The sequence below is a fragment of the Tachysurus fulvidraco genome, chromosome 4, assembly GCF_022655615.1.
Source record: "Tachysurus fulvidraco isolate hzauxx_2018 chromosome 4, HZAU_PFXX_2.0, whole genome shotgun sequence".
Taxonomy (NCBI): Eukaryota; Metazoa; Chordata; class Actinopteri; order Siluriformes; family Bagridae; genus Tachysurus; species Tachysurus fulvidraco.
The window spans coordinates 30,054,902-30,075,204 of NC_062521.1; the positions used below are offsets into that span (position 1 = coordinate 30,054,902).

Sequence of the window (20,303 nt, forward strand, 5' to 3'; positions counted from 1 at the left end):
CGAGCTGCTCTGCTCGTGACCACAGGAAGTGATGCAGTGCACGGTGATAAATCTGTCTCCTGTGACTCATGCTGGGTGAAGATGTTTACCTGGAGACACGCTAGGAGCTCTTCTACATACTTGGTGTAATCCGGGAAGCGAAATGGATCCTTCTAGAAGAAGTGAGAGCGACTGGCAAGGGCTAGTGAACGAGGTGAGAGCAGTGAAGTGCGCATCGCGTCCTGGGGACTGGGATCATGTTCACCTACAGAGAGATGGACGTCTGTCTTCACCGACCACGACATCACACACTCGTCCCAGAGAAAAGCGCTGTGTTTGACTCTGTTTTATCTTTAACTGATCATTTCTAGGATGTGCTGCAGGTCTGTCGGGTCGCATAGAGACATGTTGATGTGATCTGATCATCTCTGATAAATGCACGAGAAAAATAATACCGTTTTTTCTTATAGACAAGCCACAGAAGCGGATTATAGTGATCTACATCACTGCCTTTAGTCACACACACACAGATTATACACACAGATTATACACACACGGATCGAAGGATATTAATCTGTCACTCAGGTGTGAAAAGGTGAATCTGTTGGTGCATGTGTGCATGCGGTGTGCCTTAAACATATTATTATTATTATTATTATTATTATTATTATTATTATTATTATTATTATTAGAGATTATTTTTAATTACTTACCTTTAATGACCTTAAATGTTATTGTTGCAGGTTTCATGTTAAATATCACAAATAGTGTCACCATGAAGGATAAAACATCGTACCTGAAATTAATAAAACAAAAAATATTACAACAAAAATAACCAACAAGGCTGAAGGTTAAAAAAATCTTCAGTCCAGCATAAAATTCTTATTTAATTTAATTTGGGTTGAGTTTGTGTTTAATAGTTTGTAAAGATATAACAGTTACACTGAGGACGACAAATAGGGGAAGTCGTGGCCTAATGGTTAGAGAGTCTGACTCCTAACCCTAAGGTTGTGGGTTCAAGTCTCAGGCCGGCTATAGCACGACTGAGGTGCCCTTGAGCAAGGCACCGAACCCCAACTGCTTCCCGTGCACCGCAGCATAAATGGCAGCATAAATGTGTGTGTGTGTACATGTACGTGTACACACTTTGGATAGGTTAAATGCAGAGAACAAATTCTGAGTGGGTCAACGTACCTAGTAAATAAATACATTTTAACGTTATAACGATCCACAACAGCTGTTTACACCTGATTCTTCATTCGCAAATTAAATCCAGTCACTTCATGTCTCAGTATGAAGAACTGAACTGAATTAATTCAGTTAGATTTAATCACATGTAGATTGATTAAAATGCTGAAATCTGATTGGTGGATATCAACGCGCCTGTAAATCGGCGTATACGTATAAACGTATACACGTGACTGTCGTCGTCACGATGTCGCTTCAGGTAGATGTAATGAACAAGCCCGAGTCCAGGTGACGTGAGAGCAGAGGAAGGGGAAAGTGCACCGTCTTCTTCTGTATGATGGACAGCAGGATGATAAATGGTTAGAGTGTAAAGGTGTAGAAGAGTGAAGATAGACAGAGCTACGTGTGATGTTCAGTAGGAGCAGACTGTGACCTCTGGGAGGAGAAACAGTACAGATTTTTGAGTTTGATGAGTTTTGAACAGATTCAGATGTGAAATGTGACATGTTTTACACCCACACGCTCTTGTGGATCATCTCAGTTTGGGTTTAATCCTGATGGTCAAGATGGACAAAGCTGTGTAATGCTTGTCCTCACATGTCAGGTGATCCATGTGCTATCTGCATAGTGCAGAGATAATACACACATACTAACATGTTGAGCTGCTGGAATAAATGGTCACGTGACCAGAGCTGTTGTCTGCTGCTCTCAGATCAACACACACCTGACTGAACTGACTGAACACACACCTGACTGAACTGACTGAACACACACCTGACTGAACTGACTGAACACACACCTGACTGAACACACACCTGACTGAACACACACCTGACTGAACTGACTGAACACACACCTGACTGAACACACACCTGACTGAACTGACTGAACACACACCTGACTGAACATACACCTGACTGAACACACACCTGACTGAACACACACCTGACTGAACTGACTGAACATACACCTGACTGAACATACACCTGACTGAACACACACCTGACTGAACTGACTGAACACACACCTGACTGAACTGACTGAACACACACCTGACTGAACACACACCTGACTGAACATACACCTGACTGAACACACTCCTGACTGAACTGACTGAACATACACCTGACTGAACATACACCTGACTGAACACACACCTGACTGAACACACACCTGACTGAACACACTCCTGACTGAACACACTCCTGACTGAACTGACTGAACATACACCTGACTGAACATACACCTGACTGAACACACACCTGACTGAACACACACCTGACTGAACGCACACCTGACTGAACTGACTGAACACACACCTGACTGAACTGACTGAACACACACCTGACTGAACTGACTGAACACACACCTGACTGAACACACACCTGACTGAACACACACCTGACTGAACTGACTGAACACACACCTGACTGAACACACACCTGACTGAACTGACTGAACACACACCTGACTGAACATACACCTGACTGAACACACACCTGACTGAACACACACCTGACTGAACTGACTGAACATACACCTGACTGAACATACACCTGACTGAACACACACCTGACTGAACTGACTGAACACACACCTGACTGAACTGACTGAACACACACCTGACTGAACACACACCTGACTGAACACACTCCTGACTGAACACACTCCTGACTGAACTGACTGAACATACACCTGACTGAACATACACCTGACTGAACACACACCTGACTGAACACACACCTGACTGAACACACACCTGACTGAACGCACACCTGACTGAACGCACACCTGATTGAACACACTCCTGACTGAACATACACCTGACTGAACATACACCTGACTGAACACACTCCTGACTGAACACACTCCTGACTGAACACACACCTGACTGAACACACACCTGACTGAACACACTCCTGACTGAACACACTCCTGACTGAACTGACTGAACACACACCTGACTGAACACACACCTGACTGAACACACGCCTGACTGAACATACACCTGACTGAACACACTCCTGACTGACCTGACTGAACACACTCCTGACTGAACACACTCCTGACTGAACATACACCTGACTGAACATACACCTGACTGAACACACACCTGACTGAACTGACTGAACACACACCTGACTGAACACACACCTGACTGAACACACACCTGACTGAACACACACCTGACTGAACTGACTGAACATACACCTGACTGAACTGACTGAACACACACCTGACTGAACTGACTGAACATACACCTGACTGAACACACTCCTGACTGACCTGACTGAACACACTCCTGACTGAACACACTCCTGACTGAACATACACCTGACTGAACATACACCTGACTGAACACACACCTGACTGAACTGACTGAACACACACCTGACTGAACACACACCTGACTGAACACACACCTGACTGAACACACACCTGACTGAACTGACTGAACATACACCTGACTGAACTGACTGAACACACACCTGACTGAACACACACCTGACTGAACACACACCTGACTGAACACACACCTGACTGAACTGACTGAACATACACCTGACTGAACATACACCTGACTGAACACACACCTGAATGAACTGACTGAACACACACCGGACTGAACACACACCGGACTGAACACACACCTGACTGAACACACTCCTGACTGAACTGACTGAACATACACCTGACTGAACACACACCTGACTGAACACACACCTGACTGAACACACTCCTGACTGAACTGACTGAACACACACCTGACTGAACACACACCTGACTGAACACACACCTGACTGAACACACTCCTGACTGAACATACACCTGACTGAACATACTCCTGACTGAACTGACTGAACACACACCTGACTGAACATACTCCTGACTGAACATATTCCTGACTGAACACACTCCTGACTGAACACACTCCTGACTGAACTGACTGACACACTCCTGACTGAACACACTCCTGACTGAACTGACTGACACAATCCTGACTGAACACACTCCTGACTGAACATACACCTGACTGAACACACTCCTGACTGAACTGACTGAACATACACCTGACTGAACATACACCTGACTGAACTGACTGAACATACACCTGACTGAACATACACCTGACTGAACACACACCTGACTGAACTGACTGAACACACACCTGACTGAACACACACCTGACTGAACACACACCTGACTGAACACACTCCTGACTGAACACACTCCTGACTGAACTGACTGAACATACACCTGACTGAACACACACCTGACTGAACGCACACCTGACTGAACGCACACCTGATTGAACATACACCTGACTTAACATACACCTGACTTAACATACACCTGACTGAACATACACCTGACTGAACATACACCTGACTGAACACACTCCTGACTGAACACACTCCTGACTGAACACACTCCTGACTGAACACACACCTGACTGAACACACACCTGACTGAACACACTCCTGACTGACACACTCCTGACTGAACACACTCCTGACTGAACTGACTGACACAATCCTGACTGAACACACTCCTGACTGAACATACACCTGACTGAACACACTCCTGACTGAACTGACTGAACATACACCTGACTGAACATACACCTGACTGAACTGACTGAACATACACCTGACTGAACATACACCTGACTGAACACACACCTGACTGAACTGACTGAACACACACCTGACTGAACACACACCTGACTGAACACACTCCTGACTGAACACACTCCTGACTGAACTGACTGAACATACACCTGACTGAACACACACCTGACTGAACGCACACCTGACTGAACGCACACCTGATTGAACATACACCTGACTTAACATACACCTGACTGAACATACACCTGACTGAACATACACCTGACTGAACACACTCCTGACTGAACACACTCCTGACTGAACACACTCCTGACTGAACACACACCTGACTGAACACACACCTGACTGAACACACTCCTGACTGAACTGACTGAACACACACCTGACTGAACACACACCTGACTGAACACACACCTGACTGAACACACTCCTGACTGAACACACTCCTGACTGAACTGACTGACCTGACTGAACACACACCTGACTGAACACACACCTGACTGAACACACTCCTGACTGAACACACTCCTGACTGAACTGACTGAACATACACCTGACTGAACATACTCCTGACTGAACACACTCCTGACTGAACATACTCCTGACTGAACTGACTGAACATACACCTGACTGAACATACACCTGACTGAACATACACCTGACTGAGCATACTCCTGACTGAACATACTCCTGAATGAACTGACTGAACACACACCGGACTGAACACACACCTGACTGAACACACTCCTGACTGAACTGACTGAACATACACCTGACTGAACACACACCTGACTGAACACACACCTGACTGAACACACTCCTGACTGAACTGACTGAACACACACCTGACTGAACACACACCTGACTGAACACACTCCTGACTGAACATACACCTGACTGAACATACTCCTGACTGAACTGACTGAACACACACCTGACTGAACATACTCCTGACTGAACATATTCCTGACTGAACACACTCCTGACTGAACACACTCCTGACTGAACTGACTGACACACTCCTGACTGAACACACTCCTGACTGAACTGACTGACACAATCCTGACTGAACACACTCCTGACTGAACATACACCTGACTGAACACACTCCTGACTGAACTGACTGAACATACACCTGACTGAACATACACCTGACTGAACTGACTGAACATACACCTGACTGAACATACACCTGACTGAACACACACCTGACTGAACTGACTGAACACACACCTGACTGAACACACACCTGACTGAACACACACCTGACTGAACACACTCCTGACTGAACACACTCCTGACTGAACTGACTGAACATACACCTGACTGAACACACACCTGACTGAACGCACACCTGACTGAACGCACACCTGACTGAACGCACACCTGACTGAACGCACACCTGATTGAACATACACCTGACTGAACATACACCTGACTGAACATACACCTGACTGAACACACTCCTGACTGAACACACTCCTGACTGAACACACTCCTGACTGAACACACACCTGACTGAACACACTCCTGACTGAACACACTCCTGACTGAACTGACTGAACACACACCTGACTGAACACACACCTGACTGAACACACACCTGACTGAACACACTCCTGACTGAACTGACTGACCTGACTGAACACACACCTGACTGAACACACACCTGACTGAACACACTCCTGACTGAACACACTCCTGACTGAACTGACTGAACATACACCTGACTGAACATACTCCTGACTGAACACACTCCTGACTGAACATACTCCTGACTGAACTGACTGAACATACACCTGACTGAACATACACCTGACTGAACATACACCTGACTGAGCATACTCCTGACTGAACATACTCCTGACTGAACTGACTGAACATACACCTGACTGAACACACACCTGACTGAACACACACCTGACTGAACACACACCTGACTGAACATACACCTGACTGAACACACTCCTGACTGAACACACTCCTAACTGAACATAATCCTAACTGAACATAATCCTGACTGAACTGGCTGAACATTCTCTTGACTGAACATACACCTGACTGGTCAGATAATATTTCATAATGGACAGCTTAAACAGATCAGCTTTTGTGTGTGTGTGTGTGTGTGTGTGTGTGTGTGTGTGTGTGTGTGTGTGTGTGTGTGTGTTTTTTTGCCCTAAGGGGGAATTGCTAAACAAAACATGTGTTTCCTTCCGACACTCAGTTTCTGGTGTGTAAGAGAAAGCTGGAGAGTAAGAAGGAGGCACTGCTGATTCTGTCCAAAGAGCTGGATACCTGCCAGCAGGAGCGTGACCAGTTTAAGCTGATGGCCAATCAGCTGCGAGAGCGCCACCAAGTGCTGAAGAAAAAATACAGAGAGCTTATTGTGAGTGATGAATTTTATTCTATTCAACATCTCAAGCTTCATCTCATTTTTAATTTAATGAAATGATCAGTGAAGTTTACATACTGATCATACTGTTATGCACTGACTCATTGATTCACTGATTAACCGGTAGTGTTTTCTCTCGGGTACTGACACAATGCTTACCTGATTTACTGACTCTCTGAATGTCAAATGCATTGACTCATTGACCTATTTACTGCTGTACTGACTCACTGATTCACAGATGTCCTGACTCACTGAAGTGTTGACACACTAATTTACTGCTGTACTGGCTCACTGATTCACTGATGTAATGACTCCATGATGCATTGAAACACTGATTCACTGATGTACCGACTCAATGAGTCACTGATGTATTGAATCAATGATTCACTGATGCACTGATTCATTGTTTCACTGATGCACTGTCAAATTATTTACTGCTGTACTGACTCACTGATTCACTGATGTCCTGACTCACTGATGCATTGATACACTGATTCACTTATGTACTGACTCACTGATGCATTGACACACTGATTCACTGATGTCCTGACTCACAGATGCATTGATACACTGATTCACTGATGTCCTGACTCACAGATGCATTGATACACTGATTCACTGATGTCCTGACTCACAGATGCATTGATACACTGATTCACTTATGTACTGACTCAGTGATTTACTGATGCACTGACTAACTGATTCACTGATGCACTGACACACTAATGCACTGACACATTCATGCACTGCCCCCATTATTTACTGCTGTACTGACTCAATGTTTCACTAATGCACTGTCCCACTTATTTCCTGCTGTACTGACTCCCTGTTGCACTGACACACTGACTCAGTGATTCATCTCCTGCTGTACTGACTCCCTGATGCACTGACACACTGACTCAGTGATTCACTAACGCACTGTCCCACATATTTCCTGCTGTACTGACTCACTGTTTCACTAATGTATTGATGGACCAATACATCGATATAGTGATCGACTATGGCACTGATTCACTTTGGTTCAGTGATTACCCTCATGATGATTCAATCTGCACTGATTCACTTTCGTTCAATGATTACCCTCATGATGATTCAATCTGCACTGATTCACCAGTTCACAGATACAGAGTCTCACTGTATTCTTTCAATTTCAGGACGGTGACCCGACTTTACCACCAGAAAAAAGGAACCAAGTGTGTATCTTTCATCTCATTTTATGAGCATTTATTGTTAGTTACATCCAGCTACAATATTTCTGTAGATATTATCTCTGCTTCAGTGAGAGTTGAACATTTTGTAGGTGAATCTAGCGCAGCTGCTGCGTGATGCTGAGGGGAAGAACAGAAAGCTGAGTGATGAACTGAAAGAGCTGAATCAGCGATTAGTAGAGGTTCAAGGTGACAACAAGGTACATGCTTTTATCCAGCACTCCTCTGCACATACTGTATCAGCACATCCTCTAATTTCTCCTGCTCACTTTCACACTTAGGGTTTTATACTGAACTCAACTGTAACTCAGATATAATAAATGACAGCGTGTCAATTATATAGGAAAAGACGTGTGACGAAAAAAGGAGTTTTCAGGTAAATAACCATGAGTGTGTCTGTGCACAGCTGCTGAGGATGACCATCGCTAAACAACGCCTCGGCGATGAAGAGGTCGGGGTTCGCCACTTTCCGGCCCACGAGAGAGAAGATCTCGTACTGCAGCTGGAAAAAGCTCGAGAGCAGGTGATCATCCTTCTGCTCACACATACGAGCTGTGAAGGTGAAGTGTAATGTGGTTATTGTTCAAGAGAAAGATCTTAATAATACAAGTAAAATTTATAAAAAATAGATCAAAAATAGACTTCAGTGTCAGAAAATGTCCACTGGTATAAAGTGTTGACACTGGAGACTCCTTCCATGTGGAGCTCCGGCTGTCGCTGTGAATGAACCGCTACAGAAACGATAACATATTAGAATGAACACATTGATATAAACCATTGACCTCACGATCCAGAGGTCCACATGTCGCAGTGTAAAATTCTTTAAAACAGTCTGTGTCATGTGACGTATGAGAGTTTGAGTAGTACAATATTGTTATTATTTGTAGTGGTGATATTAGTAATATTAGAATTATCATGTTACTGACACTATATAACCAACGGGTCATGTGATCCGTTATCATACTTATCAGACTTGAACGCACCTCCGAGTAGAAGATGACTATCAGTAGAAAGCATGGCAATATCGGTGTGACGGTGTGTGTACACGCCGTGATTGTTGTGTGTTTGTGAACGGACCGTGGCTCTGTACAGAACTCGGACCTGGAGCAGAGCGTGAAGGCGGCCGTGGACGAGCTGCAGGACGTGCGAGCAGAAAGAAACGTGTATCAGGAGAAAGCTCACCGCCTCAACATCGAGCTCAACCACATCCTGAGACGCCACGACGGACGGTTCCTAGACGTGGACGCCCTGTGTATGGAGAACAGGTGAGTGCTGCTGTGGAGCATGACGCATTCATTAATAAGAAATTATTTGGAACAGAGAAGGATCTCTATAGCCTGGATTTCATGAATTCTTTACAAAGCCTCTATAAAGAGAGTGAATCATCTGTGTTCTCTCAGTGGGAGGGGAATACTTGCTCTCTCTCCTGTCACTCACAGACCGACCGACCGACCAATCCCATAGTGGGCATCTGTGAGAACTCTGATGCCTCTTTTCCACCGGAAAGAACCGGGTGCCAGTTCAGAGCTAGCGCTGGTGCTGGTTCAAAGTTGGTTCCACCGGCGAACCTCCTAAGAACCGGTTTGCCTTTCCAGCGGTTAGAGAGCGTCACAGAGCCGAGTGTGACGTCACCGTATACATGTCACGTTACACAGCGACGTTAGCGCAGCAGCGACAAACACAAACACAACAACAATGGCGGATGTTGCTTTACTGTTAATGCTCATGGCTTTGCGAACCTACATTAACATCCAAACGTGCCGAATAAAACGTGTACGTGCGGCTCCGTGTAATCTGTATAAACGGAGGTTGTAATCGATAAAGTACATAACGTTATTTTATCATTAACACAGAAAAAAAGTTAGCCTTAGCATGTAGCTACCTACTATCATGTGTGCTGATAATGTATCATATCGCTGTAAAGTAAAAGTGTATTAAACATTATTATACTTAAGGTACATTATCAAATTTGCTAACAGTAGCCCCGCCCACAGCCCCGCCCACAGCCCCTGACACAAGCCGTTCTTAAGTCTAGACCAGCAACGTTTTGCTGCTACTTCAGAACCACTTTTCCTGGTTCGGAGCCGGTGCTTTGGCGGTCGAAACAGAAAGAACTGGTTCTAAATTAGGCTCCGAACCTGCACTCAAACTGCCTCGGTGGAAAAGGGGCATGTGTTACTGCACTGTGTGATGTAGAAGCTTCACGTGTCTTGGAGGAAATACGCGTTAGACTCATAGCCGTGGTGTGATAACAAAGCATTTGCTGACCGGTGAATGAACAAATCTGAAATTTAACTGCAATTAAATGAGAAATATTGACATCAAATGTTGACATTGATGTTCTTTGATCAGCGTAAGGACTTTCTCGCAGTGCGGTCGACGTTTCAGTTTAAATGACATTTCTCTCTGATATTAAGACCGTATCATAAAGAATCCTCTGTAGCGTGAGGATCCGTACGCGGCGCGGGTTCAGACGTAATTCTGTATTCTGGATTTTCCTCGATTGTGTTTTACAGATACCTCCATGAACGCTTTGTACAGCTTCAAGAAGAAGTTTCTCTCCTCAAAACCAATCTGATGAAGTACAAGGTCAGTGCGAAGGAACGAGACATACATCAGATACCACGATATATCACTCTTACAGACTGTAGCTTTCCTGAGAAAAGGAATTAATCCTGAGATGATGATCGACACCTGCTCACCTGTATTACATGTTTGTCCTGCTTGTGTTTGATGGCAGACCGCACTGGAGAGTAAGAAGAACTGTAAAGTGTATGGCAAGACCAACAGTAGTGCACTAACTGGAGTGCTCTCGGCTAAACAAGGTACGTTTACGTCACGCGTCCGTCCATCCGCCGTCCGTCACGTTTACCGTAAATCGACTCGAGAGAAATCGATTATTTGACACAGGCTGAGGGGCAGAAATGAAGATGATCCAAGAGACACGTGGAATTCATTACTACAGTAGAGGGCACATTTGTAGGAGAACCTTCAGGGCACTTCATCTCTTTTTTTCCATTGGGAAAGAACCAGTAGGGGTCACCTTAGGGGCATTTCATCTTATTTACTCACGTGTACATGTGAGCCTTTATCATGTTCTTTTCAACTCATTTCTTCCTATTTTCTCCACCGTAAACATGCTACAGAGGACAATCTGTTATTTCCTTACATGCATCCTAGAGGGCATTTCACCATGTCTTCTGTGTGTAGGGACATTATTATGTTTTCTCACACGTAGGAGCACTTCATCACGTTTGTGTGTGCAGTTCAGGAACTGCTGCTGTCCGAGGAGAACGGCTGCAGTCTGCCGGTGACGCCGCAGTCCATCAGCGACCTGAAGTCTTTAGCCACAGCGCTGCTGGAGACCATCCACGAGAAGAACATGGTCATTCAGCACCAACGGCAGACCAACAAGTGAGTGTTAGGTCTCTGACACTTCATTATCCTTATGTGAACCTCATGTGTCAGCAATTCTATAGAAACGTTCCAGAGCTGTGTAGTTTAGTGTGTCAGGTGATGGTTTGCTGTGTTATGAACAGGATTCTGGGTAACAGAGTAGCAGAACTGGAAGGGAAGCTGAAAGCACTGGAGATGTCCGGACTGTGGAGTTTGCCCGGTAATCACACCTGTACAATCACTGAGCTTTCTATTGTGTTATAAATTAGGATGTGTGATGTGTTAGCCATGTGCTCTCCAACATCTAAACACTTTACTTAAACACATCAGGATAGAATCACGCTACACACACATCAGACCTCAGACATCACTACAGACCTACCGGCTGTTTTAGACTCGAGTCTGGACTTGAACTTTAGTTTAAGGACAATATTAAAATACATCTCAGACGTCTAGCATGACCGAGAACCCGAGTAACTGTCAGAGGGAAAATCTCTAACAAAATAAATGTACAGAAATAAAAGGTGTCAGGAACGGCTGGGGCTATTCCCTCCCTGGCCACTAGGTGGACATTCTGGCAGTTTTGTGTCTTGTACCACGGGATGCACTTATTTCCAGGGATTTCAGAACATCCATTCATTCATTCATTCATTTACTACCCGCTTATCCGAACGAGCCTGTGCCTATCTCAGGCGTCATCGGGCATCGAGGCAGGATACACCCTGGACGGAGTGCCAACCAATCACAGGCTAACTCACACACTCACACTACGGACAATTTTACAGAGATGCCAATCAACCTACCATGCATGTCTTTGGACAGGGGGAGGAAACCCCCGAGGCACGGGGAGAACATGCAAACTCCACACACACAAGGTGGAGGCGGGAATCGAACCCCCAACCCTGGAGGTGTGAGGCGAACGTGCTAACCACTAAGCCAACGTGACCCCTCAGATTTCAGAACAGCCTAACAGATATTGCGTCATCGGGTAGGCGTGGCCTATTTGATAATCTAACCCTAACCATAACCGTAGTTTTTGGTTGTTTATTTGTTTTCGGTAACAGCTTAACTGTAAGATAATAAAGCATAATAGATATAAAATATAAAATCTACCTGTCTGACTATTTTGTCCTTCATTATCCATCGTAGGTATGCTTTTTTTTTTTTTTTTTTTTTTGAAAGAGGGCGTTTTTCCCAGACCTCCAGAAACACGCCCACTTTACGTCATGGTAACGAAACCCCTGGAATTTAGTGAATGCCCTTGAACCATGTGCCTTTGTTATTGTTTTGTGTTTAGGTGTGTTAGCCTCGCTCTATCCTTTATCCGATCCTGCCCACACCTGTTCCTTGTGTTTCTGTGATTTCCACCCCTATTTAATCCTGCTGTCTTGTGTCTCTTGTCCCTTGTCTTCGGTTTGTTGTTGTTTTGTGTTTCCGTGTTTTGTGTTCCTAGTGTTTTCAGCCTTGTGTTATTTTCCCTAACAAACCCCCCTTTTTATGTTACCCCTGCGTGGGGGTCTGTATCCGTAAAGACCAGAGGTGGGAGTAAGTCACACATGTGCAAGTCACAAGTAAGTCTCAAGTCATGAATGTCAAGTCAAAGTCAAGTCGAGTCTTTTTTTAATATTTGTCAAGCAAGTCTCAAATTTGTGACTTGAGTCTGACTCGAGTCAAGGTGAGTCCCCCATCTCTGAGTCATTTACCTCAAGTCTGAGTCAAATCTCAAGTCATGAGCGTCAAGTCAAAGTCAAGTCGAGTCTTTTTTTAATATTTGTCAAGCAAGTCTCAAATTTGTGACTTAAGTCTTACTCGTGTCAAGTCGAGTCCTCCATCTCTGAGTCATATAACTCAAGACTGAGTCAAGTCTCAAGTCATGAACGTCAAAGTCAAGTCGAGTCTTTTTTTAAATAGTTGTCAAGCAAGTCTCAAGTCTCAAATTTGCCACTTAAGTCTGACTCGAGTCAAGTCATATGACTCGAGTCCCCCATCTCTGGTAGACTCCCCCGTTTCTCTGACAAATACTCAGTATGATCTGGATCAAGTGCTGTTCTGTGAGTTGCTGAATGATTGCCGGAAGCCATTTTGCTCAATTAAGCCGGTGATTAATACGATAATTAATTAATTCACATTAATTTGTGCAGAAATATAAAATATTATATTAGTGTGATATAAAAGTCGTCTTCTTTTTCATCTGTCAGCAAAGAAAAAGCTGCTTGTCTTCTGATCATTTTCTGTCCCTGTCTTTATAACGTGTGTAAATAAAATATCAGCTTATTAATACATGACGTATGTGTACGTTGGAGCGAACAGTTATAACAGTGGCGTATGACCTGAATAGTTTTGAGATATTACTGTTGTATTGTGACTCACTGACTCCTTTACTGTCTTGTTTCCCTTCCTCTTCCTGTCCTGGTGAACCGGAGGCCTCACCTATAACGTGTCTGTGGGACTGGGGAGTATGTTTCTTCTCCTTCTGCTTAAATATTTCTTTCTGGTGTTTGTCAGTAAAAAAAGGAGGTGTGGAATCTACCTGCAGTTTAAGTAGTGATGAGCTGAAGTGCCATTTATTGACAGGAGGACGAGACGTGATCATTCTGAGAGAACATCGGCGAGTCCAGACGTCGGCGGGTCACGCGGTGCGAGTGCGGCACGGCTCCGTGGGTGAGACTGTACATCACTCACTCATCCTGGATCACAGGAACAAAGACATGCTTTCTCATTTGGACGAAGTACAAAACGGTGTGTGTGTGTGTGTGTGTGTGTGTGTGTGTGTGTGTGTGTGTGTGTGTGTGTGTGTGTGTGTGTGTGTGTGTGTGTGTGCAAAAAGTGAACGCTGCACCAGTGCTGATTTACTAAATACACTCACAAGATATAATATAATCCATATCTGCATATATAACAGGTTTTTGTCTCATCTCACAGCCTTTAGTAAGTAGGCATTAGTTTGGACGCATACGGTTTAGTTTTGGGTTTGGATCCAATCAGAGATCTGAACTCGCTGCTGCGGTTATACAACAGTGTCATTCTTACTGTAATAGTGTCAGTAAAACATTCTGTAATCTTATAGTATGTTATAGCATGTATAGTGATGGACGCCCACGAAGTTCCTCTTAAACTCAGCAAATGACTGATATGATATTATTATGGTTACTGTTTTTAATCTATTTAATAATCACACTTTATACTGTTAGAGGACACGGTGACTTAGTGGTTAGCACGTTTGCCTCACACCTCCAGGGTCGGGGGTTCGATTCCCCCTTCCACCTTGTGTGTGTGGAGTTTGCATGTTCTCCCCGTGCCTCGGGGGTTTCCTCCGGGTACTCCGGTTTCCTCCCCCGGTCCAAAGACGTGCATGGTAGGCTGATTGGCATCTCTGGAAAAATTGTCCGTAGTGTGTGTGAGTGTGTGTGTGAATGAGAGTGTATGTGTGCCCTGTGATGGGTTGGCACTCCGTCCAGGGTGAATCCTGCCTCGATGCCCGATGACGCCTGAGATAGGCACAGGCTCCCCGTGACCCGAGAAGTTCAGATAAGCGGTAGAAGATGAATGAATGAATGAATGAACTTTATACTGTTTATTGCTCTCTAGCAGCTCATCACATACTAACCACAGGAGAGTGTAAACTCCTTCGGTCCTGAAGATATAGGAAACTAAAAGCTATAACTTTACAGCTGACTCTTACACGTGCCGACACTGGAGACTCCTTCCGTACATGTTAAACAAACGACGAAGGATTACAGATCGTTCTCGATCCGTTCACATCGAGTATACATCGAGTATATGATGCTACAGAAACAATAACGTACTAAAGCCAAGTCGCGCTACTGTCATGTCACACTGTGAACATATCTTTTCAGGAGACGAGGAGGTCGTAACCGGAGAGGAAGTGACAGAAGACACGGCACTTACTCCTGAGGAGTTTTCCAGGCCACATCATCATCATCATCATCATCACAGCACAGTCCGCTTAGAACACGCACACACGGCCGAATCCAGCAGACCGAACCTTCTTACAGAAACGTCAACGTTTGTGAACGTCTCTTCACAGAAGAGTCCTGCGAAGGCTTTAACACATGAGCCAGAAACATTACACAGTGAGGAAGATCTGGCAACCCATGACCATGCTAGCACAAGCTCACATCCAGCAACGGACGCTGTGAAAGTGGGTGGAGCTCAAGCCACAAGTTCTGAGGACAGTCCTGATATTCCGATGGACGGATCAGAGAGAGACGTATCTGACGAGACGGTGTGTAATGTGGAGCGCTCAGAACCGTCCGAACCCAGAACAGAGATGATCACAGAGGACACGATGAGAGAAGAAACACAACCAATCGCTCCAGATCAGAGCACATAGAACACACAACTCCTAACGAAACACTGCACTCTAACACACAATCACTGCTTCTACATTTTTGCAACGCATCTTTTTATGATAAGTTCATGCTCTTGTAGCCCTTTTTTTTTTTTGTCTTGCTAACGTTTGTGTAAGAAACATTAATTCTCCTGATTTCCATCTTCCCCTGTTAAAAAACACAAATTTACAAAGAAGGAACACACACTTTATCTCAAGCGTATAAACACCGTGTCACTCGCTAGCGAGTCGACTCTTTGAACAGATCTTTTGAGCGAGTTGACTCGGGTACACAAATTTCTCCGTTACAAGTCGTCTTACTTTTCCAGTGCGTTTTAATCAGAATGTTTCCGCAGATTGTAAGATTTTCTGCCGAGTGTTCAGCTAAAGTTAGATTAAGGAGAACAATTCTGTTTGTTTTAGAAGAAAAATATCACAAGCGAGTCATTTAAGAACTGAAATAGTTGACTTTTATTGGTCAAATGAAGTAAATAGTGAAAACAACTTTAAAAACTAATAGTCTTGGGTATATTAAAAAAAAGGTTATTATTTTGTCTATTACTACACTTTATTAACCCAAAGCTGATACTTAGCGATTCGATTTTCACTGAAAAAATCAAATTCAAGTGCATCCGTGTTTGTATGCGTCTGATACGGAGGGAAAATAGTTATTCGGAGATTCACGTCTTTAAATGTTTACGCCGATGGACCGGGGCTCGTTATAAACAGGATGTTGGACAGAACAAGCTTCAGGTGACTTAGCAAAAGTGTTATTCTGTGTGTCAAACAAGATCAGACCACAAACACATGCTGAAGTCCACAGTGATAAAAACACACTACGGTATGTAATATGCGTGCTGTGCAGTTCCAGGAACATCATCAACAACAGTGTGTGGTGTGGTGTGATAAAAAGGAGTTACTGGTTTTATTCGTCTTGCATCACTGCAACTTCCCAGTGCTGTTTATCCATTAAAACATTTACGTTACATTTAATGTCGTCTCACAAAACGCCGACACCGGAGACTCCTTCCATAAAATGTCAAATAAACATCAAAGACGTTAAAGAAAACATCACTCGAAGTTTACACGAGTTCTTTTTAACCTGTTTATGCGGAGCGACTGCCGTACGAGTCACCGTGAGCCGTTAATACTGAAAATTCTCTTATGCAAAAAAAAACCACCTTCTGAGCCATCGGAAGACAGAATTCGATATTAATCGGACAAATCCGAAGGATCGTCGTCCTCAGGCTGTTCGCTACAGCAGCGGGTTTGTTTTTTTTACACAACACTGTGGTAACGCCGTAAACACCGTGATCCGACACAGAGCTCGTTTACTCATTTATTTCTGATAACGTCTTACACTTACGAGCACAATTATTAATGATCAAAGCAAAGGAGGTTACAGAATGTGTAAATATCAACATGATGTCGTTCAAATGATGTTGTTTTTCATGTTCAACTGATCTCATCATCGAAAACATTTGATTCTGACACAACGAAAGGAACATACTTTAATTACAGGAACCCGGTTCTCTCAACGCTAATTAGTTTAACTAGTTTCATTTAAAAACACTCTTATAACGTTATGAAGAAGGAGCCTATTGTGAATGTGTGCACCTTTCATATTTATTATTTAAATCCTTTAAACAGAAACACAGATTAATAAAATGTTCGGTGAGGTTAAATGCGTTCCTAATTCAATCCAGACACAAGACTTCTCGCTTGTGTAATATCAAAGGGAAGCTCAACACGCTTGGAGGAGACACCAACTACCTTCTTATATATATATATATATATATATATGGCAGACACACTTATCCAGAGTGACTTACATTTTATCCCCTTTTATATGACTGAGTGTTAAGGGCCTTGCTCAAGGGCCCAGCAGTGGCAGCTCTTAGGACCTGGGATTCAAACTCCCAAATTGATTTTATTTATTATAGCTTTATTGATTTCTTATTAAAAGTTAAATAAAACAACAACAGAGCCAATCAGTCAGCTCACATTCAAACATATTACAATATAACAACAATGTGGGGACTCGTGGCTTAGTGGTTAGCACGTTCGCCTCACACCTCCAGGGTCGGGGGTTCGATTCCCGCCTCCGCCTTGTGTGTGTGGAGTTTGCATGTTCTCCCTGTGCCTCGGGGGTTTCCTCCGGGTACTCCGGTTTCCTCCCCCGGTCCAAAGACATGCATGGGTTGATTGGCATCTCTGGAAAATTGTCCGTAGTGTGTGTGTGTGTGTGTGTGTGTGTGTGTGTGTGTGTGTGTGTGTGTGTGTGTGTGTGTGAATGAGAGTGTGTGTGTGTGTGTGTGTGTGTGTGTGTGAGTGTGAGTGAATGAGTGTGTGTGCCCTGTGATGGGTTGGCACTCCGTCCAGGGTGTATCCTGCCTCGATGCCCGATGACGCCTGAGATAGGCACAGGCTCCCCATGACCCGAGAAGTTCAGATAAGCGGTAGAAGATGAATGAATGAGAGTGAGTAACAACAATGCATTTTTAATACGAGTGACTGTGGAAAGGAAAAGAGCAAATCAAAACAGGTCAGGGTTTGGGGTCTCGCTCGTTCATGTAAATCCCACAAAGGGGCCGACGTCCGCCATAATAACTCGGATTTGATCTGCAAGTCGTGTGTAAGTTTTTCTAAAGGGAGAAGATTAGCTACTTGTGCCAAAACATCTCCAAAGTTGGTACCCGTGGTGATGACCATAGAACAAGTATACACTTCTTTAACAAAGAGTGTGATGCAGAAGAGAAATCTAATGATGTTTTACAGTTAAGTAAACACACAATAGGAGACATGGTGAATTCTCTGCCCAGCATCTTCTGCCCCTTCTGCCCCAAGCTTTTTTAATAACAGTCTACTGCAGACTTTACAGCTTGTTGGTTGATCCAGGATATAACTGAGCTGAAGGTTCTTACTCAAGGAGTCAGCCATTGCAGTGCTGGATTCTGAACACACACATCGTCCTGATCTGTACCTCAAACCCTTAACAGCGAAGCCTCCAGCCAAAGGAGACACGATGGTGAGATCTTTTTAATCACAAGTCAGATGAGATGTTCTGGATGATGAGATATTATTATGCAATATTATTGTTTACACAATGTAGGATATTACAGTACTTTAAGTTCTTTATTTGACCTCACCTTTATTAAGCTCTCACCTGTTTCCATCCATGTACTCTCTGTAGACCTGGTGGAGGATCATAAATACCTGGGAGTTTACATGAATAATAAACTGGACTGGACTGGACTAATAACTAGGAAGCCGTCTACTTTACGTGGAGGCTGAGGTCCTTCAAATCTGCAGGACGACGCTGAAGATGTCCTACCAGTCTGTTAGCCAGTGCTACCTTTTTTTCTGATGCATGCTGGGGCAGTGGACAGAAGGTAGATGATCAGATGGAAGGTAGATGATCAGATAGAAGGTAGATGATCAGACAGAAGGTAGATGATCAGACAGAAGGTAGATGATCAGACAGAGGATTAGACAGAAGGTAGATGATTAGACAGAAGGTAGATGATCAGACAGAAGGGTAGATGATCAGACAGAAGGGTAGATGATTAGACAGAAGGTAGATGATTAGACAGAAGGGTAGATGATCAGACAGAAGGGTAGATGATCAGACAGAAGGGTAGATGATCAGACAGAAGGGTAGATGATCAGACAGGATTAGACAGAAGGTAGATGATCAGACAGAAGGGTAGATGATCAGACAGAAGGGTAGATAATTAGACAGAAGGTAGATGATCAGACAGAATGTAGATGATCAGACAGAAGGGTAGATGATCAGACAGAAGGGTAGATGATCAGACAGAAGGGTAGATGATCAGACAGAAGGGTAGATGATCAGACAGAAGGCAGATGATCAGACAGAAGGCAGATGATCAGACAGAACACACTCATCCGTAAGGCCGGTGATGTGGATTTGAAGCTGGACTCTGACTGTAGTTAGTTATAGTTATTTAAATCCTAGATTTATTTATATATTTGTTGTATATATTATATTTATTTATATAACCCTAGATTTTGGTTCTCCCAAACGGTCGGATCTCCTGGTTCTGCAGACGCTCTGCTTAGTAAAGGATTTACGCCTCAGGAGCTCAACAGCACCACCCGTCGGTCACAACCCGTAAATGCTTCCACGAGAATAA

At 44.0% G+C, this 20,303-nt stretch overlaps 2 protein-coding genes across 8 annotated transcripts in view; one reads left to right on the forward strand and one right to left on the reverse strand.

Moving 5' to 3' along the window:
• On the forward strand, positions 1-17,894 carry ccdc149b (coiled-coil domain containing 149b). Of its 7 annotated transcripts, none has more exons than XM_027157031.2 (14): positions 51-362; positions 450-574; positions 7,024-7,185; positions 8,346-8,384; positions 8,492-8,599; positions 8,806-8,922; positions 9,492-9,664; positions 10,916-10,988; positions 11,140-11,224; positions 11,666-11,813; positions 11,939-12,015; positions 14,219-14,251; positions 14,370-14,534; positions 15,653-17,894. In XM_027157031.2, exons 3-14 carry the CDS (start codon positions 7,126-7,128, stop codon positions 16,147-16,149), a joined length of 1,575 nt encoding a protein of 524 aa, XP_027012832.2. In that variant the 5' UTR covers positions 51-362; positions 450-574; positions 7,024-7,125; the 3' UTR covers positions 16,150-17,894. The 7 variants fall into 7 exon arrangements, with proteins under 7 accessions (XP_027012828.2, XP_027012829.2, XP_027012823.2 ...); XM_027157030.2 differs by having other exon boundaries at positions 450-564; XM_027157027.2 differs by lacking the exon at positions 450-574 and having other exon boundaries at positions 1-193; positions 14,370-14,456.
• The window catches only part of si:dkey-117m1.4, a 27,194-nt gene continuing 21,236 nt past the window's right edge, over positions 14,346-20,303 (reverse strand). Inside the window, exon 10 of the mRNA XM_047812930.1 lies at positions 14,346-14,482. The gene's annotated coding sequence lies outside the window, so the exon portion shown is untranslated. The remainder of the gene's footprint in view (positions 14,483-20,303) is intronic.